The sequence below is a fragment of the Meles meles genome, chromosome 18 (assembly GCF_922984935.1).
Source record: "Meles meles chromosome 18, mMelMel3.1 paternal haplotype, whole genome shotgun sequence".
In the NCBI taxonomy this organism is placed as follows: domain Eukaryota; kingdom Metazoa; phylum Chordata; class Mammalia; order Carnivora; family Mustelidae; genus Meles; species Meles meles.
The window spans coordinates 43,351,962-43,376,326 of record NC_060083.1 but is presented as its reverse complement, the minus strand read 5'-3'; the positions used below and the strand labels follow the sequence as shown (position 1 = coordinate 43,376,326).

The following is a 24,365-nucleotide window of genomic DNA, read 5'->3' as shown; positions in this document are numbered from 1 at the left end:
CCTGCTTGCCAGCCAAACCGCTGCCATAACGCCTGCTGGAGGACCACCACACACCCAGGCCGGCCGCGGCCCCCCTTGCGGCGTGTCCAGCTGCTGCCAGACTTCCCACTGACAACGGCCTCACCACGAACCCACAACACACAACGCACACAGCACTGATGGGCCATCGGGGAAACGGACACTGCCAAACGTTGCTGAAAGCCAGCACGCAGTCCCCAAGATTTCTGCTCCTCATTTCTGCCTGTTCAAAACCTGGGGAATCGGCTTGACGAAGTGTGGACCCCTTCCCCTGATTCTCTTCCTCCTCGGGTCATGGGAGTCCCCTGCCTGCTTCATGCAAGCAGACGTGGAGTCAAGATCTCGGCCTTGACTCCGCAGTCAAGACCGTCATCCCGCCTGACGCCCCTGGAGAAATAAACCCCCTCACCTGATCGAAATGTATTCTTCTGCCACCTTTACTGTCTGCGCAAGGAGGGTTTCCTTCTCAGCGCATTCGTGGTCCTCGTATGCGGATTTCTTCCTGTCAGGATCCTTCTGCACGTCTCCCTAGACACAGGGACTCTCACATGAGTGTCTTAATAAACCCAGTACCGATCTGCATACCGTATGCTCTCCGTGTCCTCGTCCGGCATGCGCGACCTAACGGTTTCTGTACAGGTCACAGGCCACATACATTAATGATCCTTTTGGAGACTCCTAGCCTGCCCCCACAAATTCCTATCTCCATTTGAGGATGAGGGAATCTAGGGACGTTATGTCCCAGAGCTGGCAGGGAAGCACTCAGACGCCAGGCCGCGTCTCCTGCCCTTGCTCAAGGGCGCTCACATACCCACGAGCAGGCGAGTCAGGCAACAGCCTGGGCCAGGGCACCAGCAAGATGCTGGTCCGAGTGTCTTCGCGGCCCGCAGACGTCCTCTTGTCCTGTAGATGCGGGTGATCTCTGGGACAAAGTGGTAGACAGCCGAGTCCCACCACGCACGGACCTCCGGCCCAGTGTGAGGGCAGCGGCCTTGCCCTTTAGAGCTCTTGGGGACACGGGGACCCTTGCGCCGAAGTCGGCGCCATCCTGCCCAACATGCACTCCTCCTGCTCAGAGACAGGGGAGCCTGTGGAGGCCTTGCGCCCGTGGGCCGCGTCTGCACACGCACACCTTCCGGGGTCGTGGAAGGCCCATTCGGGTTGGGCCTCCTGGTCCTCGGGACCTCTGGGGGTGTACAGTTTTGTGCCAAACACGTCATGCTCCCCTACTGGCGGGCGATACGGCGTCGGGATCTACAGGGCACCGAGAAGAGGAAGGACGGGTGACGTCACGGACCGAGAGCCCCTGCGCTGGGCGTGTGTGTTGACTTGGAGTCATCCGTGACCTCGGAAGCACGGAAGGGAAGCAAACAGCCTCCGGCTTCGGGGGAAGCAACTGTGAAGCGCTGGAGGGAAACCGACGGGCCTCTTCTGGGGACGGGTGGTGATGATAATGAGACCCATGTGAGGAAGAAGAAAGAGAAAAGAGCCCGGGGGCCTTCACTGGAGTCCCCACAGGGGCAAGGCAGGCGCCTCTGGTCCCACACTGATGCCTGATGCTGCCTCGGCGCTCAGGGACGTGAGGCTGCCTCCAGGCTCTGACGGGGAGGGCAGATGAAGGCCCCGGGTCACTTCCCGGGAGCAGCGGAGGGACCTCTGAGGAGCTAGGAAGGCTTCTGTCTGGGGCACCCACCAGCCCTGCAGACCAGCTATCCAGGAGGCTCTGAACAGACTGCCAACACCACACTTGCCTCTGGCTGGTTCTTAGGGCTTGGGGGATTGGGAGCTGTGCTGAGAAACGGACAGGACCCGGCTTGCTCCCTCCTTGCTAAGTACCGGCCAAATGCTTCACGTACGTTTTCTTGAATTCTTGAAGTCTTTTCAACTTGGGCCTCAAGGTTCCCACTGCAGGGCTCAGGAAACCAAGACTGAGATGCGGATAGTCACGTCAGAGGACGGTACCCCCCAGACGCGACACTGAAGAACAGCGACCAGGCACGTAGCTTCTTTGGGGAGGGCAGATCCCACTGGCTGGAGTGCGGGAAAGCGACGCAGGGAAGAGGCACTGTGAGTCCAGGGTCCCGTCTTTCATGGGAAGATTATACTCGAGAGAGAGATCAGAAAGGATGTGATGTCCTCATTGGCATTCCTAATTGAGAATCACTGCAACAGGCTCTTTCCCCACAAGATCATCAAGTACATCCGGTGAAGACCAAGTTCTCCTATCACTGAGAACCGCCAAACTCTAGTGCAATGGAGTATAGCACACAGAATTCATGGCTTTTTCCCCCAAGATTATTTATTCTTTCAAAATAAATATTAAAAATTTTTTTCTCTTTTTTTTAAATTTTCTTCTTTCCTATTATTTAACCATCTTATCAATTCTTTTAAAAATTTTTTTAAATTTTCATCTTTACAGTCATATTCCATCCCTTCATGATATTTACCCTTATTTTTATATACATATAAGTTTCTCTTTTCTTAAAATTTTGGAAGGCAGTTTCTTCTAACAGTTCAAAATAATCCCAGAATTTATGGTGTGGCTTAATTCTATTCACCAGCTTGATCATATTCTTATTTTTTCCCCCTGTTTTCAGGTCTCTTCTGATTTATTTAGTGTTTATTTTTCTATGGTTGATGTTATCATTCAAGTATTTTGTTCTTTAATTCATCTATTCTTCTCTGGATAAAATGACAGAATGGAAAATATCACCTCATAAAAAAGAACAAGAGACAGTACTGACTACTAGGGACCTAAGCAATATGTCAGAACTAGAGTTCGGAATGATGATTATAAAATAGTAGCTGGAAAAAAAAAAGATAGTAGCTGGGCACAAAAAAGCATAGAAGATACTAGAGAATCCCTTTTTGGAGAAATAAAAAACTAAAATCTAACCAAGTTGAAATAAAAAAGGCTTTTCATGATGTGCAATAATAAAAAAAAAATGAAGCCTGTAATGGCTAGAATAAAAGAGACAGAATAGAGAATTAGTGACATAGAAGACCAAATGATGGATAAAAAGAAGCTGAGAAAAAGAGAGATAAACAGCTACTGGATCATAAGGGGAGAATTGAAGAGATGAATGATACCATGAAATGAAACAATATTAGAATAATTCGATCCCAGAAGAAGAAGAAAGAATGTGGGGCAGAAGGTATATTGGAGCAAATTATAGCAGAGAATTCCCCAAATTTGGGAAAGGAAACAGGCATCAAAATCCAGGATGCACAGAGAACCCCCTCAAATTCAATGAAAATAGGTCAACATCCCATCATCTAATAGCAAAACTTAAAAGTCTGAGAGATAAAGAAAATCCTGAAAGCAGCTCAGGACAAGAGATCCATAACCTACAATGGTAGAAATATTAGATTGGCAGCAGACCAACCCCCAGAGATCTGGCAGGCCAGAAATGGGTGGCATGATATACTCCGAGCACTAAACAAGAAAAATATGCAGCCAAGAAAACTATATCCAGCTAGGTTTTCACTGAAAATAGAAGGAGAGATAAAAAGCCTCCAGGACAAATAAAAACTAAAAGAATTTACAGACACCAAACCAGCCCTACAGGAAATATTGAAAAAGGTCCTCTAAGCAAAGAGAGAGCCTAAAAGTAACATAGACCAGAAAGGAACAGAGACAATATATAGTAATAGTCAGCTTACAGGCAATACAATAGCACTTAATTCATATCTTTCAATAGTTACCCTGAATGCAAATGGGCTAAATGTCCCAATCAAAAGACACAGGGTATCAGAATGGATGAAAAACAAGACTCCTCAATACGCTATCTGGAAGAGGCTCATTTTAGACCCAAAGACACCTCCAGATTTAAAGTGAGGGGGTGGAAAATAATTTACCATGCTAATAGACATCAAAGGAAAGCTGGTGTGGCAATCCTTACATCAGACAAATTAGATTTTAAACCAAGGCTATAATGAGAGTTGAGGAAGGACACTATATCATACTTAAAGGGTCTGTCCAACAAGAAAATATAACAATTTAAATATGCCCCTAACATGGGAGCAGTCAATTATATAAGCCAGTTAATAACAAAATCTAAGAAATGCATTGACAATAACACAATAATAGTAGGGGCCTTTAATACCTCTCTCACTGAAATGGACAGATCATCCAAACAAAAGATCAACAAGGAAATAAAGTCTTTAAATGACACAGTGGACTAGATGAACATCACAGATATATTCAGAACATTCCATCTCAAAGCAACAGAATACACATCCTTCTCTATTGTACATGGAACATTCTCTATTACATCTGGGGTCACAAGTCAGGTCTCAACTGGTATCAAAAGACTGGGATCATTCCCTGCATATTTTCAGACCACAGTGCTTTGAAATTGAACTCAGTCACAAAAGGAAAGTTGGAAACAACTCAAATACATGGAGGCTAAAGAACATCACACTAAAGAATGACTGGGGCAACCAGGAAATTAAAGAATAATTTAAGAAACTGATGGAAACAAATGAAAACAAAAACACAACTATTCAAAATCTTTGGGATGCAGCAAAGGTGGTCCTAAGAGGAAAGTATATAACAATACAAGCTTTTCTCAAGAAACAACAAAGGGATAAATCTCACCTGGTCATGATGGATAATCTTTTTTTTTTTTTTATTTGCTTATTTACAGCATAACAGTGTTCATTGTTTTGGCATCACACCCAGTGCTCCATGCAGTACGTGCCCTCCCTATTACCCACCACCTGGTTGCTCAACCTCCCACACCCCCCCCCTCCTGCCGCCCCTTCATAAGCCTCTGGTTGCACTGCTGGGTATTTACCCCAAAGATACAGATGTAGTGAAAAGAAGGGCCATTTGTACCCCAATGTTTATTGCAGCAATGGCTACGGTCGCCAAACTGTGGAAAGAACCAAGATGCCCTTCAACGGATGAATGGATAAGGAAGATGTGGTCCATATACACAATGGAGTATTATGCCTCCATCAGAAAGGACGAATACCCAACTTTTGTAGCAACATGGACAGGACTGGAAGAAATTATGCTGAGCGAAATAAGTCAAGCAGAGAGAGTCAAGTATCATATGGTCTCACTTATTTGTGGAGCATAACAACCAGAGGGTTATGATGGATAATCTTTTAATGTACAGTTGGATCCTATTAGCTAGGATCTTGTTGAGAATCTTGGCATCCATATTCATCAGGGATATTGGTCTGAAATTCTCCTTTTTGATGGGGTCTTTGATGGTTTGGGGATCAAGGTGATGTTGGCCTCATAGAAAGAGTCTAGAAGTGTTCCTTCTGTTTCTATTTCTTTAAACAGCTTCAGGAGAATAGGTATTATTTCTTCTTTGAGTATTTGGTAGAATTCCCCAGGGAATCCATCAGGTCCTGGACTCTTGTTTTTTTGGGAGGTTTTTGATCACTGCTTCAATCTTGTTACTAATTACTGGTCTGTTCAGGTTGTCAGTTTCTTCTTGTTTCTGTTTTGGAAGTTTTTAAGTTTCCGGGAATGCATCCATTTCTTATAGTTTGCTTAACTTATTGGCATATAGCTGTTGATAATCATTTCTGATGACTGTTTCTATTTCCTTGGTGTTAGTCATGATCCCCTTTCATTCATGATTTTATTAATTTGGCTTCTTTCTCTTTTCTTTTGGACTAGCCTGGCCAGTGGTTTATTGATCTTATTAATTCCTTCAAAGAACCAGCTACAGACAAAGGGCTGATATCCAAGATCTAGAAAGAACTTTTCAAACTCAACACCCAATAAACAAATAAATCAAAAAAAAAAAAAAAGAGGAAGAAAGGAATAAATGTTAAGAGAAAAAAAAATGGGCAGAAGATATAAGTAGACACTTCTCCAAAAAAGACATTCAAATGGCTAACAGACACATGAAAAAGTGTTCATCATCATTACCTATCAGAGAAATTCAAATCAAAACCACATTGAGATACCGTTTACACCAGTTAGAATGGCAAAAATTAACAAGCCAAGAAACAACAAATGTTGGAGAAGATGTGGAGAAGGGGAGCCCTCTTAGAATATTGGTGGGAAAGCAAGTTGGTGCGGCCATTATGGAAAACAGTGGGAGGTTCCTCAAAAAAATAAAAATAGAGCTACCCTATGATCTAGCAATTGCACTAGGTCATATGTAGTGAAAAGATACAGATTTAGTGAAAAGAAGAGCCATATGCATCCCAGTGTTATAGCAGCCATGTCCACAACAGCCAGACTGTTGAAAGAGAAGAGATGCCCTTCAACAGGCAAATGGATAAAGAAGATGTGGTCTCTCATGGTTCACCTCCCCTTCCAATTTCCCTCAACTCCCTTCTCCTCTCGGGTATTAGGGAGGGCACGTATTGCATGGAGCACTGGGTGTGGTGCAAAAACAATGAATACTGTTACGCTGAAAAGAAATTAAAAAAAAAAAGATGTGGTCTATATATGCAATGGAATGTTACGCAGCCATGCGAAAGGATGAAAAACCAAATTTTACATCAATATGCCTGAGACTGGAGGAGATTATGCTGAGTGAAACAGTTAAGCAGAGAAAGTCAATGATCATATGGTTTCACTTATTTGTGGAACATAGTGAATAGCAAGGAGGACGTTGGAAGGAAGGGGGAAATGAAGGAGGGGAAATCGGAGGAGGAGATGAACCATGAAAGACTACAGACTGCGAGAAACAAACTGAAGGTTTTAGAGGGGAGGGGGTGGAGGGATGGGTTGGCCCAGGGATGGGTATTAAGGAGGGCATATATTGCATGGACCACTGGTTGTTATGTGTAAACAATGAATCTTGGAACAATCCATCAAAAACTAATGATGTACCATATGGTGACTTACATAACATTATTTTTTTTTTAAATCAAAAGAAACAGGAAAGGTCTCAAATACACAACCTAACCCTACACCTAAAGCATCTGGAGAAAGAACAGCAAAGAAAGTCTAAACCCAGCAGGAAAAGAGAAATAATAAAGATCAGAGGAGCAATCAATAAAACAGAAACCAAAATAACAGTAGAATACATTGACAGAAGTAGGAGCTGGTTCTTTTAAAGAATTAGTAAGATTACAAACAAACAAAAAAAGAATTAGTAAGATTGATAACCCTCTGGCCAGATATATCAAAAACAAAACAGAAAGGACCCAAATTAATAAAATCATGAATGAAAGAGGCAAGATCACAAACAACACCAGAGAAATACAATTATAACAACATATTATGAGCAACCATATGCCAATGAATTTAATGATCTGGAAGAAATGGATGCATTCCTAGAGACCTATAAACTACAAAAACTGAACCAGGAAGAAATAGACAACCTGAACAGACCCCTAACCAGTAAGGAAATTGAAGCAGTAATCAAAAATCTCCCAACAAACAAGAGCCCAGGGACAGATGGCTTCCCAGGGGAATTCTACCAAACATTTAAAGAAGAACTAATACCTATTCTCCTTAAACTGTTCCAAAATAGAAATGAAAGGAAAACTTCCAAACTCATCTTATGAGGCCAGTATTACTTTAACCCAAAACCAGACAAAGACACCATCAAAAAGGAGAATTTCAGACCCATATCCCTGATGAACATGAATGCAAAAACTCTCACCAAAATACTAGCTTATAGGATCCAACAGTACATTAAAAAAATATTCACCATGACCAAAAGGGATTTATTCCTGGGCTGCAAGGTTGGTTCAACATCCACAAATCAGTCAATATGACACAATACATTAATAAAAGAAAGAACAAGAACCATATGATACTCTCAATACATACTGAAAAAGCACTTGACAAAGTACAGTATTCTTTCTTGATCAAAACTCTTCACAGTATAAGGACAATGGACAAAGGGTACATACCTCAATATCATAAAACCCAACTATGAAAAACCCACAGTGAATATCATTCTCAATAGGGAAAAACTGAGAGCTTTTCCCCTAAGATCAGGAACATGGTGCAGGGATGTCCACTATCACCACTGTTGTTCAACATAGTACTAGAAGTCCAAGCCCCGGCAATCAGACAACAAAAAGAAATTAAAAGCATCCAAATCAGCAAAAAAGAAGTCAAACTCTCACTCTTTGCAGATGATATGATACTTTATGTGGAAAACCCAAAAGACTCCACCCCAAAACTTCTAGAACTCATACAGGAATTCAGTAAACTGTCAGGATATAAAATCAATGCAGAGATCAGTTGTATTTCTATACACCAGCAACAAGACACAAAAAAGTGAAATTTAGGAATTGATTCCATTTATAATTGGAAACCATAAGATACCTAGAAATAAATCCATCCAAAGAGGCAAAGAATCTGTACTCAGAAAACTATAGAATTCTCATGAAAGAAATTGAGGAAGACACAAAGAAATGGAAAAACATTCCATGCTCATGGACTGGAAGAACAAATATTGTGAAAATGTCTATGCTACCTATAGCAATCTACACATTTAATGCAATCCCTATCAAAATACCATCAACTTTTTCAAAAAATTGGAAAAAATTATCCTAAAATTTGTATGGAACGAGAAAAGACCCTGAATAGCCAGAGAAAAGTTGAAAAAGAAAACCAAAGCTGGTGGCATCACAATTCCATACTTCAAGCTCTATTACAAAGCTGTAATCGTCAAGACAGTAAGGCACTAGCATAAAAACAGACATAGAGATCAATGGAACAGAATAGAGAGCCCAGAAATAGACCCTCAACTCTATGGTCAACTAATCTTCAACAAAGCAGGAAAGAATGTCCAATGGAAAAAAGACAGCCTCTTCAACAAATGGTGTTGGGAAAACTGGACAGCCATATGCAGAAGAATGAAACTGGACCATTTCCTTAAGCACACACAAAAATAGACTCAAAATGGATGAAAGACCTCAATGTGATACAGGAATCCATCAAAATCCTTGAGGAGAACACAGGCAGCAACTTCTTTACCCTCAGCCGCAGCAACTTCTTCCTAGAAACATTGCCAAAGGCAAGGGAAGCAAGGGCAAAAAATGAACTATTGAGACTTCATCAAGATAAAAGGCTCTGCACAGGAAAGGAACCAGTCAACAAAACCAAAACACAACAGACAGAATGGGAGAAGAGATTTGCAAATGACATATCACATAAAGGGCTAGTATCCAAAATCTATAAAGAATTTATCAAACTCAACACCCAAAGAACAAATAATCCAATCAAAAAATGGGCAGAAGACACGAACAGACATTTCTGCAAAGAAGACATCCAAATGGCCAACAGATACATGAAAAAGTGCTCAACATCACTCGGCATCAGGGAAATACAAATCAAAATTACAGTGAGATACAACCTCACACAAGTCAAAATGGCTAAAATTAACAAGTCAGGAAATGACAGGTGTTGGCGAGGATGTGGAGGAAAGGGAACCCTTTTACACTGGTGGGAATGCAAGCTGGTGCAGTCACTCCGGAAAATAGTATAGTGTTTCCTCAAAAAGTTGAAAATAGAGCTCTCCTATGACCCATCAATTACATTACTGGGCATTTACCCCAAAGATACAAATGTAGTGATCTGAAGGAGCACATGAACCCAAATGTTTATAGCAGCAATGTCCACAATAGCCAAAATGATGAAAAGAGCCTAGGTGTCCATCAATGGATGAATGGATAAAGATGTGGAGTATACACACAATGGAATATTATGCAGCCATAAAAAACCCTGAAATCTTGCCATTTGCACAATGTGGATGGAACCAGAGGGTAATATGCTAAGCAAAATAAGTCAATAGGAGAAATACTATTATCATATGATCTCCTTGATAAGAGGAATTTGTTTTTTTTAATATTTTATTTATTTGACAGAGAGAGAGGGGGAAGCAGGCTCCCCACTAAGCAGAGAGCCTGATGCAGGGCTCGATACCAGGACCCTGAGATCATGACCTGAGCTGAAGGCAGAGGCTTAACCTACTGAGCCACACAGGTGCTCCTAAGGTGTTTTTAAAGTACAGAAATGCTAGAAAACCTCTATAAACCCTACCCCTCCAAAATCACTTCCCATTACATGAACACACCATGCTCTCTCATGCTTCTGTGCCTTCTTTGCACCTGTCAGCATTTCTGGCTCAGATTCACTCTCTGTCTATCCCCTTTTGCCCCCCACCTTTTTCCTTAAGATTTAATTTATTTATTTGAGAAAGAGACAGAGATAGAGACAGAGAGCACAAGCAGAGGGGAGGAGGAGAAGAAGGCTCCCAGCTGAATAGAGAGCCCAATGTAGGGTTTGATTCCAGGGCTCCAGGATCATGACCTGAGCCGAAGGCACCTGCTTAATTGACTGAGACACCCAGCTGCCCCATCCCCTTTTGCTCTTTAAGTTCCACATCTAATGTCCCGTTTCTGTATCACTTTTAAACAGTTAATTACTTCTTCTACCATTAGGGAGTCTATAGCAATTGGTTCTCCATAAAGAAACTTCCTTTCTACTTTAACTATCTGTTTATCTTTCTCTAACCATACTGAGTTTCCCAAAGGTGGGGACTGTATGATTTATTTAACAAATATGTATATGGATCTAGCTCTTGGCCATTCTGCAAGCTAGGTGGGTCCATTAGTATCTTTTCTTAAGAAGCTCAGGTAAAGGAATGATGAAACAATGTAAAACACGCAAGGAATATATACTCCAAGAATATTAGGAGAGGAAGAGGTAGTTTGGGTGGAGACTATCAGGAAGGGTTTTTGAAGAAGGTACAAGTACTGTGGTTTCATGCATAGCATGCACAGTGCCTGCAACAGAATAGGGAAGCTTTCAAACACTGTTTGCTAAATACATCAGTGAGTGACAACATATAACTCCACAGGACTCTAGTTTTATGATTCTATCAAAACCAACAAAGACCTTTCAAGAAGAATATTTCTAAACAACATATAGCTTGTCTGCAAACATGGGCCTGTTATTGTGATCCCAACAGTGAATCAATCACTTGGGGCTTTTCAGGCCCCAACACAATCTCCACACGATGCTGCGCATGTTCTAAACATTAAAGACTGTGGGATCAGTGACTCACTTTCACTCTCAGGAAAGTAATTCTATTCTAAGGGCATTATACATTCCTGGGAGTGTCATGTATTGAGGCAATAATCCATTAGTTGGCTGACACATTATCTGAAACATTCCACCAGAAAAGGATGTCCTGAATGTCTCCTACAACCTTTAAATCTCTTGTTATGACATTCACACAATAGAATATCATTAATTTAGACACATTCCTTCAGGGACATGAGCAGGCCAATTTTTCCTAGCCTGCACCCACATGAAATTTGCTTGTAAGGCAAATTGAGATGGTGAATATAATTACAGAAGTTATATTTAACCAGTGTGGACCTACTTAATGCTAATTGCATATCATTCTGTACCTATCCCTTGAACTTATCACTTAGAAGCATTCTTTAGCTATGATTTTAATTTTATTATTTTTAAAATTATGTTCAATTAGCCAACACATAGTACATCATTAGTTTTTGATGTAGTATCCAATGATTCATTAGATGCTAGGATTCTCAATTATGCTTTAAATGTATTGAAAAGAAGGTAAAAGGTTGTATTTTTAAAAGTTCTAGCCAACCAAATTAGACTACTCTGCCTTCTTGTTTTTGAATTAGTGAAATTTCATTACATTGTTTCTATGGAGACATTTTATAACTTAGTATCATAATATAATTTAAAAGATCTTTAAAAAAAAAAAGGTCTTAAATATTGTTCAAATGTTTCCTCAAGCTCCAAAAACTTTTACTGAGTATGTAATATGTGCTAAGGACTTTGCTAGGTGTGGAGGATTCAAAGAACAACAACACTGTTGCAGTTCCGTAGCCAAGATGGATTGTACTCTTTGGGAATATCAAGGGACTAGCACCAAATTAGTGGTTGAAGGAGCAAGAGAAGGTATAAGAGTGTGGCATCTGAGCTATGTTATTGCTAGCTAAAGAAGAAGGAGTAGGTTTTCCAGGGCATTGGATAGAACTGCAAAGGGTGGAATCTGAAAAGTGTGGACTAGAGCTTAGAACAATGAGGAAGATAAGAGAGTTACTGGTGATGGGGTTAGGAAAGTAGGTATGTGAAGGTTGTGTTAATAAGTTTGGCATATACCCAATGCGCACCAGGGTGTCAATAGCCTTTTATCGTGAGGCCTCACCCCAAACCTGGAAATGTCACACAAAATCTGGCAGAGGTAATCAAAAGAAATGATAGCCACAGCAACTTCTTTCAAGATATGTCTCCAAAGACAAAGGAAACAAAAGCAAAAATGAACTTTTGGGACTTCATCAAGATCAAAAGCTTCTGCACAGCAAAGAAAACAGTCAACAAAACAAAGAGGCAACCCATGGAATGGGAGAAGATATTTGCAAATGACAGTACAGACAAAAGGTTGATATCCAGGATTTTTAAGGAACTTCTCAAACTCAATACACACAAAACAGATAATCATATCAAAAAATGGGCAGAAGGTATGAACAGACACTTCTCCAATGAAGACATACAAATGGCTATCAGACACATGAAAAAATGTTCATCATCACTAGCCATCAGGGAGATTCAAATTAAAACCACATTTGAGATACCACCTTAAACCAGTTAGAATGGCCCAAATTAGCAAGACAGGAAACAACGTGTGTTGGAGAGGATGTGGAGAAAGGGGAACCCTCTTCCACTGTTGGTGGGAATGCAAGTTCATTCCCAAGGTGCAGCCACTTTGGAGAACAGTGTGGAGATTCCTCAAGAAATTAAAAATAGAGTTTCCCTATGACCCTGCAATTGCACTACTGGGCATGGGCATTTACCCCAAAGATACGTATGTAGTGAAAAGAAGGGCCATCTGTATTTTGTTTATAGCAATGTTTATAACAGCAATGGCTATGGTCGCCAAACTGTGGAAGGAACCAAGGTGCCCTTCAACGGATGAATGGATAAGGAAGGTGTGGTCCATGTACACTATGGAGTATTATGCCTCCATCAGAAAGGATGAATACTCAACTTTTCTAGCAACATGGACGGGACTGGAAGAGATTATGCTGAGTGAAATAAGTCAAGCAGAGAGAGTCAATTATCATACGGTTTCACTTATTTGCGGAGCATAACAAAGAACATGTAGGACATGGGGAGATGGAGAGGAGAAGGGAATTGAGGGAAATTGGAAGGGGAGGTGAACCATGAGAGACTATGGACTCTGAAAAACAACCTGAGGGTTTTGAAGGGGCGGGGGGTGGGAGGTCGGGGGAGCCAGGTGGTGTGTATTAAGGAGGGCACGTATTGCATGGAGCACTGGGTGTGGTGCAAAAACAATGAATACTGTTAAGCTGAAAAGAAATTTAAAAAAAAGAAAGAAATGATAGTTCATAAGATGTGTCTCCTGGCTAAGCCAAATACCCTGTTCATTTTAAAACTGGATTTTATTTGAAACATACTAAAAAGAAGACAAAAGTATCTTTAATAATCCCAACATTCAAAAAAATTATAAAGTACAAAGTAAAAGTCTCCCTAATGACTTTCCTCCCATCTCTAAATTAAATTGATGGGTATTGTCCCTGACCTTTTCCCATGTTGATACAAATATTTCTATGTTTATATATGTGTACAAACATACCATGACCCCGACCCCAAGGAATGTTGTGCAAATTCGTTCATTCAGTAAGTATTTATTGGAGGCTTTCTATATACCATGTACTGTTCAAGCAACCCAGAATGTAACACCAAGAGTTGACATTCTAGAAGGGCAATACTGACAATTAGAAGATGGAACATGGTGATTTCAAATAAAGATAAGTGTTAGGAAGACAATTAAAAGATAGAGTACATTACGGTAAGAGAGACGAGAATGTTCTTGAGATTGTGAGGTCACGAGGTGGCTTCTCTTGAGGAGGGGATGATCTGACCTGTGACTTGGATGACGTGAAAGGTAAAGGTGCTAAGAAAAAGCTGCATCAAAATGAGCCACTTTGACATGAACATCATTTTCAGTTAAAGGGAATCATAACCCAACAAATTCCAGAAAAGTTCCTTCTCTTCCCCTCAATCCATCTTGTACCAGAAAAAGACTATTAATGGTGATTCCGTTTAACCTAAGAAACTTATCTGCAAAATAAGGAAACATTTGTTTTCTAAACATCTCATCTCACCTTCCTAAAGGTCTTCCTCCCCTTCGTGTCCTCAGACACCTACCCTCTCCTTAGCTCATATTAATATCATGTTGCCTCATGGTCTTTGGAATTTCAATGTGTGTGCAGATTCTCCATATGTATACCATAAAAAATTATTTTTGCCAGCTAATCTACTTCCTGAAAATTTGATACTCTGCACACACAGAAGGACCTAAAGGAAAAGAAAATTCCTTATCATTGACAGCACCATCATTCTCTGGTACTTTCCAACCAAGACAAAAAAATAGAGATGTAGAATCTGTTTGATGTTCTAGGTCAAAAGACATCATGGTAAAGAAAACCTACAGAAAAACAATTGCATTTATGACTGTGGGGACCTTAATAAAAGAACAGTGAAGACATTCTAGTATAATGGAAATATTCTAACCTGATACATGCAGGGATTACACGGATGGGCTTCTGTGTATCAAAATTCACCACGATGGATGACTACACACAGGATTTTTTAACTTCACTGTGTGTAAAGTCCACCAAAAACAGAAAATCAATCACAAAATGAAAACAGGGGTAACCAAATTATTTGTTTGAATAAATCGCTGCTTTACAAATTCTCATCGTGGACACTTTGTTTTAAACTTAGTTAAATGAGCTCTTCTGGTGTTTCTGTACATGGTATTTGCAGATGAGGGGAGAGGCAGGGCTTCCTATATTGGAAAAGCAGTGGTGAGGAACCTAGCAGAGGCACTTGCTCAAAGCATGAACGAACAGAATAAAGGAGTACATCTCTAAGTACGGTCCCTGGGACTCCAACATCAACATCGTCTGGGTACTTGTCAGAAATGCCAAACCTCAGGCTCCCCATGTAAACAGAACCTGGAGGATGTGTCCCAACATATTTAATAGGCCCTTCGAATGACTTGCCGCATCCCAACGTTGGACTATCGCTAAGTGGAGCAGAAGGAGAAACAGTAACTGAACAAAGTTACCTTGACCAACATCCATTCCGATTACCAGTGTATCCCCCCAAACAAACAAACAAACAAAATGCGCTCTACCTTTCCCAGGTCTGGAGATAAATTCTGAGGAGAGGCACATTCGGATTATGCTACATTTCCGTTCTGCTCCGTTGAATAGTATTTTTTATTGAGAACGGCGTAAGAATGAAGATGAGGCTACGCCTTTCAGAATCTAAAGACCATCCAGAGAAAGGCAACACAAAGATATGTGACCGCAAACTTAACACTTCCGGAGCTACGAATCAGGGCAGTGGCGGGAACCATTCAGATAGTGGCCTGCCATGGTTTTAGGGTAGACAACGTGACCCAAAGACAGAAACACCCCCAGAGAAACCCATTCCCGCGGCAGACATAGACAGCTGTGCCCTTCCTCATTGCTCACGGTGACCCAGACTACAGGGCCTTTTCCTCTTGTCTCATGCCCCTTCCCACATGCCACCCGATGCACATGGAATTTCCTCCCCACTGACCACTGGAAGAAATGCACGACCAGAGATAGGTTGGCCCTGATCCCATCCTGCTAGGGGATACACGAGGGGAGAGGAAGAATGTAATTGCAAATGCCACCTATCAGGTAACAGCCCTCTGCAGAGGAAGAGGAGAAGACAGTGGTCCAGAAGATGCCAGAGGTGTGAGTCAGGAGGAAAAGCAGACCAGACGGAATTGACCCCATCTAGAAGAGAAAATTTGTGTCCCACGAGCTTAAACCATTACACAGACAAACACTACCGTGCATCTGATAATTACTTAAATAATGGGTAAACAACAACAAGGAAGACGTGTTGACAAATCACCCGGTTTGGGCAGTATATAGAGGCCATGGCACAAGGACAGACACTTCCACACTCAAGACCTTCGCTTTCCTGGAAACCCACCCAGAACCTCCAGCCTCTGACACCATGGCCAGCTCCTGTTGTGGCTCCGTCTGCTCTGACCAGGGCTGTGGCGAGGAGTCCTGCTGCCGCCCCAGCTGCTGCCAGACCACCTGCTGCCGCCCCAGCTGCTGTGTGTCCAGCTGCTGCCGCCCCTCCTGCTGCGGCTCCAGCTGCTGCAGGCCCAGCTGCTGCACCTCTAGCTGCTGCCGCCCCACCTGCTGCCAGACCACCTGCTGCAGGACCACCTGCTGCCGCCCCAGCTGCTGTGTGTCCAGCTGCTGCCACCCCTCCTGCTGTGGCTCCAGCTCCTGTGGCTCCAGCTGCTGCAGGCCCAGCTGCTGCATCTCTAGCTGCTGCCGCCCCACCTGCTGCCAGACCACCTGCTGCAGGACCACCTGCTGCCGCCCCAGCTGCTGTGTGTCCACCTGCTGCCGCCCCTCCTGCTGTGGCTCCAGCTCCTGTGGCTCCAGCTGCTGCAGGCCCAGCTGCTGCATCTCTAGCTGCTGCCGCCCCTCCTGCTGTGGTTCCAGCTGCTGTGGCTCCAGCTGCTGCCGCCCCGCCTGCTGCGGTTCCAGCTGCTGCCGCCCCACCTGCTGCCAGACCACCTGCTGCAGGACCACCTGCTGCCGCCCCAGCTGCTGTGTGTCCAGCTGCTGCCGCCCCAGCTGTTGCTAGACCAGCTGCTGCTCCCCAACCTGCTCTAGGGGCTTCTGCTGCTGAGGATCCTGGCCGGCCCCCCGCTGTCTTTCACCAACCAATCTTCCTCAGGTAGTCCCACTGTGCGCGGAATCGTGACAGGCCAACTGTCAAACCTCAGTTCCCGCCGCCCTTTCAACTGACGTGGCCTCCCAATGTACTCCCCCACCAACAACACCCTCCTCCCCGCCTCCTCCTTACTAGCTCCCTCCCGAGGGAATACGGAGCTTGCATTTTCTCTGAAATCTCTCAGCCAGCGTGTCATCCCAATCACACTCTTCTTTCCTGCCAGGTTTCCTCATATAGAGATGCCCCTATACCTCAAATAAACCTGAACGTCTCCAGGCATACAGATCGAAGTTGTCTCATTATTCTGCCCTCGTGAATTGTTCGTGAACTCTTACCCTAGCGGGTCGGTTGTATCTCTGGTGCTCCCTGCAGAAAGGGGAGTCCACCGCAGAGGACTTTAGGATTTCCACCTCTATCCCCTCAGCGCTCTCCACGCTGACATCGACACTGGTGGTTTATAGCAAGCACCCGCTGCTCTCTGCTGAGCCCTTTGTCTAGATGAGGGAGGAAATCCTTGGCAGGCCACAGCTAGGGACAGGAAGTCTCTAGGAGAAGTCCTCAACCGGTGGGCAGCACTTGGTGGATGAAGTGCTCTAGCCCCTTTCCCCTCGAGTGGGGGGTGGGAGACCAGGGGTCCTCAGCCAGGACTGCACCTCAGCCACCTACAGGGCTTACCTGCTCTGGAAATCATTCTGGATTGGCTTCCATCCCTTCCCTGGATCACTTCTCACGTTCCCTACGGCACTTCTTGAGATCACCTCCCAAACAAACTACTTGCTCTCAGACCTCTGTTTTTGGAGTCTGCTCCTGACATCACCCTAATGCCGGCCTTCCGGAGCTCGGGATCAGGGCCTTCAAAACATTTCCATACGACAGGCACGGTCACCGTGGTGGCAGGCCACCCTGACCATTATTCTCCACTGAAGCACTTAATCTTTTCACTATATGCTATTTCTTCCTACAGTATTTGCACACTTGGTCTTAGCCTATTAGTCTCCAATTCCTAAAATATCACTCTCCACCCCTGAGGGACAGGACATGCTCCCATGAGGAACTCAGACCATCCTGTTAGGAGCTGTCTCCCTAGAGGAGGCCTGTTTAAGGGGAACTGTCCCCATCTGTGATGCTTACAACCGCACTCAAAAAATCAGAGACTAAAACACGATGTGCAAGGAAGAACTCTCGGGAGAAATCCGTAAGAAACAGCGGGAGAGGGCGCCTGGGTGGCTCAGTGGGTTAAGCAACTGTCTTCGGCTCAGGTCATGGTCCCGGAGTCCCGGGATCGAGTCCCGCATCGGGCTCCCAGCTCCATGGGAAGACAGCCTCACCCTCTGAACTTCTCGCCTCTCATGCTCTCTCTCACTGTTTCTCTCTCAAAAACGTAAATAAAATCATTTAAAAGAAAAAAAGAAAGAACGAAATGGAGGGAGACAAATTAAGGGTCTAAAAGGAACGAATGCAAAATGTGGTTTCAGTCCAATTCCACCCCCACGTTCCGACCCCACAGATGAGGGGTGTGGACTGGGGTATTGGACTGCTCCTCTTAGAGGCAAGGGGGTTGAGCCTATGTACGCGTACATCACTTATCACTAGCCGTGGACAACCCCGTAGAAAGAAGGGAGGGGCCAGACGTCCAGCTGTGGTCCACCCCTAGGCTGACACAATTCCCTGCAGAACAGTGTGCGTGAACAGTGTGAGCCATGCGTAGCCCGTACTCTGCACTAGCGTGTGCATCAGACCATTTAAGGCAAAAGACACCCGAATGAATATCCGTATCTACCCCTGCCTCTGCTCATGTCTATGGATTGCTCTCATTACCCTCGCTCCATGTGGTCTGCCACCGCTTCTAGAAAAACTTACAAGACAGGGCGTTAGAGGGTGGCTCCGCTGCTCCTTTAGCTGACTTGCCTGGGGGCACTGACCTCAAACCCCATCCCTGAGAGTGCTGAGCCCATGATTCCTATGTCCTCTTCGGGCTACACTACTTGCTCATCGGCAGTTGATACTGGAAATAGGAATACCAAGAATGCCCCTGTAGATCGGCTCAATGCTAAACCTCTTCCTAATGGCTCCCAGAGCTCCCTTCTGTGCTTGATGATTTCCCGACACTAGAAACCCAAGGGGATAAGGTGCCAGCCAGAGTTTTCATACCAATCACATTTGACCATGTTCCCCCCCACCCCTTGCTAGCTTTCCTCTCTTGGAGACGCGACCCCTAGATGCACACAGCCTACAATTAGAGGAGAAGGAGGCACAAATTCCCCCCAAATGGACCACCGGGATGAAGATGATGTGGAAACTTCTTCTTGCACTCTAACCTCTAGATCCGTGTATTCATACAGGGGCCATGAAAGGTTTTGGATATCCTGCAGTCCAGTTCAACACAGATCCCATGTCCAACAGCCTGCCAACATAGAGTATTCCACATTCCCATGGGTCAGTGGCTACAGATTCTGGGGCAAGGACTAAGGAAATCCTACAATATACACTTCCTGTGGTCCTTCATCCAAAAAGACTGGTCTCTCCATTGAGGGGTTAATGGGTCTGAGGACATCCTGAGGTCTTCAAACTGTGTCAGGGATCATGACCTTCCATTGGGATCAAGGACCTCGGCCTTTCTTCTTTTATTCTTAAGCTCGTTTCAAGACACACACACACACACACACAGACACACACACACACGCCTGTGTGTGTCTCTGTGTGTGTTGTATGTGTGTGCACACAGAGAAAGGTGCACTGTATTTGGCTATCTATGTCCTTGTTTGACTGTTCCAGGGGAGAAAGAGAGACAGAGACAGAGACAGAGCTGGAGAGAGACCAAGCTCAGTCAGTGTGAGGGACTAATGGAGAAGCAGACTCTCAACTGAGCAGGGAGCCCGATGCAGGACTCCATCCCAACCCTCCAGGACCATGACCTGAGCCAAAGGCAGAAGCTGAACCGACTGAGCCCCCCAGGAGCCACGTCCACCTCCCCAGCCTCTGGCTGCCTATACCCTATTATGAGAGACACCATGCCCCATGATCCATATCATCAGGTCCCTGAGGGTTTCACATCATTCTGGCCCTTGGCATTCCAGTCTGGTTGGCCATCACATAATAATACTCACATTACTTCCTAGAGTTAAATGCTGCCATCTGGACTCGGCCATTCAGGGATATTATCCTCCCCTTATTCCTAGGGAGCATATTCCTTGTCCCAGAAATCCCAACACAACCTCCGACTTCAGAGAATAGGCAGTACTACCTCAGTGACCTGCTGACACTGATACTTGATGACTCCTGGGTATCTTAGTGAACAGAGTGCCCCCAGATCTCTCCTAGGGAATTGAGGCCATCTGGAATTTCTGGCTTGAGGACTACATCAGTTTTAGCACTTCTCATTCTCTGCATGGTTCTTCTTTTTTTAAGATTATTTATTTATTTATTTAGTAGACAGAGAGAGAGAGAGACAAGAGACAGAGAGACATCATAAGTAGGGAGAGACCCAGGCAGAGAGAGAGGGAAGAAGCCTCCCTGCTGAGCAGAGAGCCCAATGCGGGGCTTGATCCCAGGACCCGAGATCGTGACCTGAGCCCAAGACACAGGCTTAACTCACTGAGCCTCCCAGGCGCCTCCTCTCTGCACGTTTTATTTCCTCCTTTCTCACCTGTGTGTGCAGTCGTCCTAGGTGAATTTGTTCTGGTTATCCGTTCTTACGCAGTATTACCGCCAAATTTAGCAGTTTCAAGTGACACTCACTTATGACCTCAGTTTCTGTGGATCCGATATCTCGGTAGGTATGGCCCACCTAGACCCTCCATTTCCCAGGGTTTCCCAGGGCTGCACGCAAGGAGCTGCCTGGCACTGGGGTCTCAGGTGAGGGCTCCACTGGGGAAGAAGCCACTTCTCACTTCACTTACATGCTCACTGGCCGGATTCAGTTCCTTGAGGGCCGCTAGTGTGGGGACCTTGCTTCCTTGCTGGATGGCGAATGGAGACTGTGCTCAGTTCTCTGCTGCAAGGATCTCTCCCACATTGCACCAGGCTTCACCAAAGCCAAAGAGAGAGAGAGAGAGAGAGAGAGAGAGAGAGAAAGGGTTGGCTTTGAGATGAAAGTCACAGTCCGTGGTAACTCAGCCCCTTGATGGTGCCATCTGCCATGGTTTAGAAGCACGTTACTTGACGGGAGGGAAATACAGGAGACTGTGAACACCAAGCGGTGGATAGCATCTTGAAGGCCATCTTGGAGTCTGCCTACCAGAACTCTGCCATAATACTGAGTGAAAGAATCAAATCAGAATTCTCTTTTTCACAATCAGAAACATATAAAAATCAAACTATGTTGTTTAGGTGTGCACACCTACCTAATAAAACCATACGGAAAATAAATGAAAACATTACTTGAAAAATCAGCACGGTCATCATCTATAGCATGGAAAAAACGACGCTGGTCAACAAAGGACATATCAAGAGCCTTCTTGGTGGCAACAAAGTTCTATTTCGTGACTCGAGCTTTGGCTATACACATATTTGCTCCATAACCGTTTGTATCTTATGCTCGTATAGGTCACATGTTTTTCAGTTCTATGCATCTTCCATCGGATGAAAGAATTGTTTAAAAATTTAGGGTGAACTGAAATCCGTTCATCCCAACTTACCTTTAGGGATGGGTGGTCACCCTACCATGAAATTTAAAGCTATGACTTCAGAGGAGTCTTGGTACGTCACTAGGACGGCCCTGACTGAACTAGTGATGTATGTGCATCAACATTAGTGATTCTTAGAGGCAGAAGCCAAGTCAATGGTGCCCAACCAAAGAGAAATTCTACAGACTAGATGAATAGTATGTACACAAACACACACGCACACACACGCACACTAGACCTGGTTGTAGGGTCTGCTTGATGTTCTAGATTAAAAGACATCCATGGCAAAAGAAAACCTACGAAACAGCAATCACCTCTGTGACTGAGGGGACGTTACTAAAGGACAGGTGGGGACCGTCCGGTATAATGGAAATGTTCTATCCCGATAGATGCGGGGATTACTCGAATGGGCTTCTGTGTTTCAAAATTTGTCACAATGGATGACTACACTCGGGATTTTTTTTTTAACTTCAATGTATGTAAAGTCCACCAAAATCAGAAAATCAATCACAGAAGGTAAACAAGAAGGAGTGATGACATTATTTCTTTATGAATAAATCTCTGTCTTTACCAAATTGCCATCTTGGCCACTTTGCTTTAAACTTAGTTAAATGACACTACTATGAGCTCTTCTGGTGTTTCCTTACATGGTATATTGCAGTTGTGTGTGTGCGCGGTGGCGGGTGCTTCCTATAATCGCAAAGCAGTGGTGAGGAACCCGACAGAGGCACTTGCTCAAAGCATGAACGAACAGAATAAAGGAGTACATCTCTAAGTACGGTCCCTGGGACTCCAACATCAACATCGTCTGGGTACTTGTCAGAAATGCCAAACCTCAGGCTCTCCATGTAAACAGAACCTGGAGGATGTGTCCCAACATATTTAATAGGCCCTTCGAATGACTTGCCGCATCCCAACGTTGGACTATCGCTAAGTGGAGCAGAAGGAGAAACAGTAACTGAACAAAGTTACCTTGACCAACATCCATTCCGATTACCAGTGTATCCCCCCAAACAAACAAACAAACAAAATGCGCTCTACCTTTCCCAGGTCTGGAGATAAATTCTGAGGAGAGGCACATTCGGATTATGCTACATTTCCGTTCTGCTCCGTTGAATAGTATTTTTTATTGAGAACGACGTAAGAATGAAGATGAGGCTACGCCTTTCAGAATCTAAAGACCATCCAGAGAAAGGCAACACAAAGATATGTGACCGCAAACTTAACGCTTCCGGAGCTACGAATCAGGGCAGTGGCGGGAACCATTCAGATAGTGGCCTGCCATGGTTTTAGGGTAGACAACGTGACCCAAAGACAGAAACACCCCCAGAGAAACCCATTCCCGCGGCAGACATAGACAGCTGTGCCCTTCCTCATTGCTCACGGTGACCCAGACTACAGGGCCTTTTCCTCTTGTCTCATGCCCCTTCCCACATGCCACCCGATGCACATGGAATTTCCTCCCCACTGACCACTGGAAGAAATGCACGACCAGAGATAGGTTGGCCCTGATCCCATCCTGCTAGGGGATACACGAGGGGAGAGGAAGAATGTAATTGCAAATGCCACCTATCAGGTAACAGCCCTCTGCAGAGGAAGAGGAGAAGACAGTGGTCCAGAAGATGCCAGAGGTGTGAGTCAGGAGGAAAAGCAGACCAGACGGAATTGACCCCATCTAGAAGAGAAAATTTGTGTCCCACGAGCTTAAACCATTACACAGACAAACACTACCGTGCATCTGATAATTACTTAAATAATGGGTAAACAACAACAAGGAAGACGTGTTGACAAATCACCCGGTTTGGGCAGTATATAGAGGCCATGGCACAAGGACAGACACTTCCACACTCAAGACCTTCGCTTTCCTGGAAACCCACCCAGAACCTCCAGCCTCTGACACCATGGCCAGCTCCTGTTGTGGCTCCGTCTGCTCTGACCAGGGCTGTGGCGAGGAGTCCTGCTGCCGCCCCAGCTGCTGCCAGACCACCTGCTGCCGCCCCAGCTGCTGTGTGTCCAGCTGCTGCCGCCCCTCCTGCTGCGGCTCCAGCTGCTGCAGGCCCAGCTGCTGCACCTCTAGCTGCTGCCGCCCCACCTGCTGCCAGACCACCTGCTGCAGGACCACCTGCTGCCGCCCCAGCTGCTGTGTGTCCAGCTGCTGCCACCCCTCCTGCTGTGGCTCCAGCTCCTGTGGCTCCAGCTGCTGCAGGCCCAGCTGCTGCATCTCTAGCTGCTGCCGCCCCACCTGCTGCCAGACCACCTGCTGCAGGACCACCTGCTGCAGCCCCAGCTGCTGTGTGTCCACCTGCTGCCGCCCCTCCTGCTGTGGCTCCAGCTCCTGTGGCTCCAGCTGCTGCAGGCCCAGCTGCTGCATCTCTAGCTGCTGCCGCCCCTCCTGCTGTGGTTCCAGCTGCTGTGGCTCCAGCTGCTGTGGCTCCAGCTGCTGCCGCCCCGCCTGCTGCGGTTCCAGCTGCTGCCGCCCCACCTGCTGCCAGACCACCTGCTGCAGGACCACCTGCTGCCGCCCCAGCTGCTGTGTGTCCAGCTGCTGCCGCCCCGCCTGCTGCGGTTCCAGCTGCTGCCGCCCCACCTGCTGCCAGACCACCTGCTGCAGGACCACCTGCTGCCGCCCCAGCTGCTGTGTGTCCAGCTGCTGCCGCCCCAGCTGTTGCTAGACCAGCTGCTGCTCCCCAACCTGCTCTAGGGGCTTCTGCTGCTGAGGATCCTGGCCGGCCCCCCGCTGTCTTTCACCAACCAATCTTCCTCAGGTAGTCCCACTGTGCGCGGAATCGTGACAGGCCAACTGTCAAACCTCAGTTCCCGCCGCCCTTTCAACTGACGTGGCCTCCCAATGTACTCCCCCACCAACAACACCCTCCTCCCCGCCTCCTCCTTACTAGCTCCCTCCCGAGGGAATACGGAGCTTGCATTTTCTCTGAAATCTCTCAGCCAGCGTGTCATCCCAATCACAC

At 45.4% G+C, this 24,365-nt stretch overlaps 2 protein-coding genes across 6 annotated transcripts; both read left to right on the top strand.

The window, feature by feature from the left end:
• The first annotated feature begins 16,030 nt into the window (after nucleotides 1-16,030).
• On the top strand, nucleotides 16,031-16,681 carry LOC123929887 (keratin-associated protein 4-2-like). Of its 2 annotated transcripts, XM_045986030.1 has the most exons (2): nucleotides 16,031-16,083; nucleotides 16,192-16,681. In XM_045986030.1, exons 1-2 carry the CDS (start codon nucleotides 16,031-16,033, stop codon nucleotides 16,679-16,681), a joined length of 543 nt encoding a protein of 180 aa, XP_045841986.1. The 2 variants fall into 2 exon arrangements, with proteins under 2 accessions (XP_045841986.1, XP_045841985.1); XM_045986029.1 differs by having other exon boundaries at nucleotides 16,031-16,681.
• A 6,616-nt stretch (nucleotides 16,682-23,297) lies between these two features.
• On the top strand, nucleotides 23,298-24,068 carry LOC123929708 (keratin-associated protein 4-2-like). 4 transcript variants are annotated; one of them, XM_045985688.1, is made up of 3 exons: nucleotides 23,298-23,350; nucleotides 23,459-23,542; nucleotides 23,609-24,068. In XM_045985688.1, the coding sequence occupies exons 1-3, from the start codon at nucleotides 23,298-23,300 to the stop codon at nucleotides 24,066-24,068; spliced, it is 597 nt and encodes a 198-aa protein (XP_045841644.1). The 4 variants fall into 4 exon arrangements, with proteins under 4 accessions (XP_045841644.1, XP_045841645.1, XP_045841642.1 ...); XM_045985689.1 differs by having other exon boundaries at nucleotides 23,459-23,692; nucleotides 23,819-24,068; XM_045985686.1 differs by having other exon boundaries at nucleotides 23,459-24,068.
• Nucleotides 24,069-24,365: the final 297 nt, after the last annotated feature.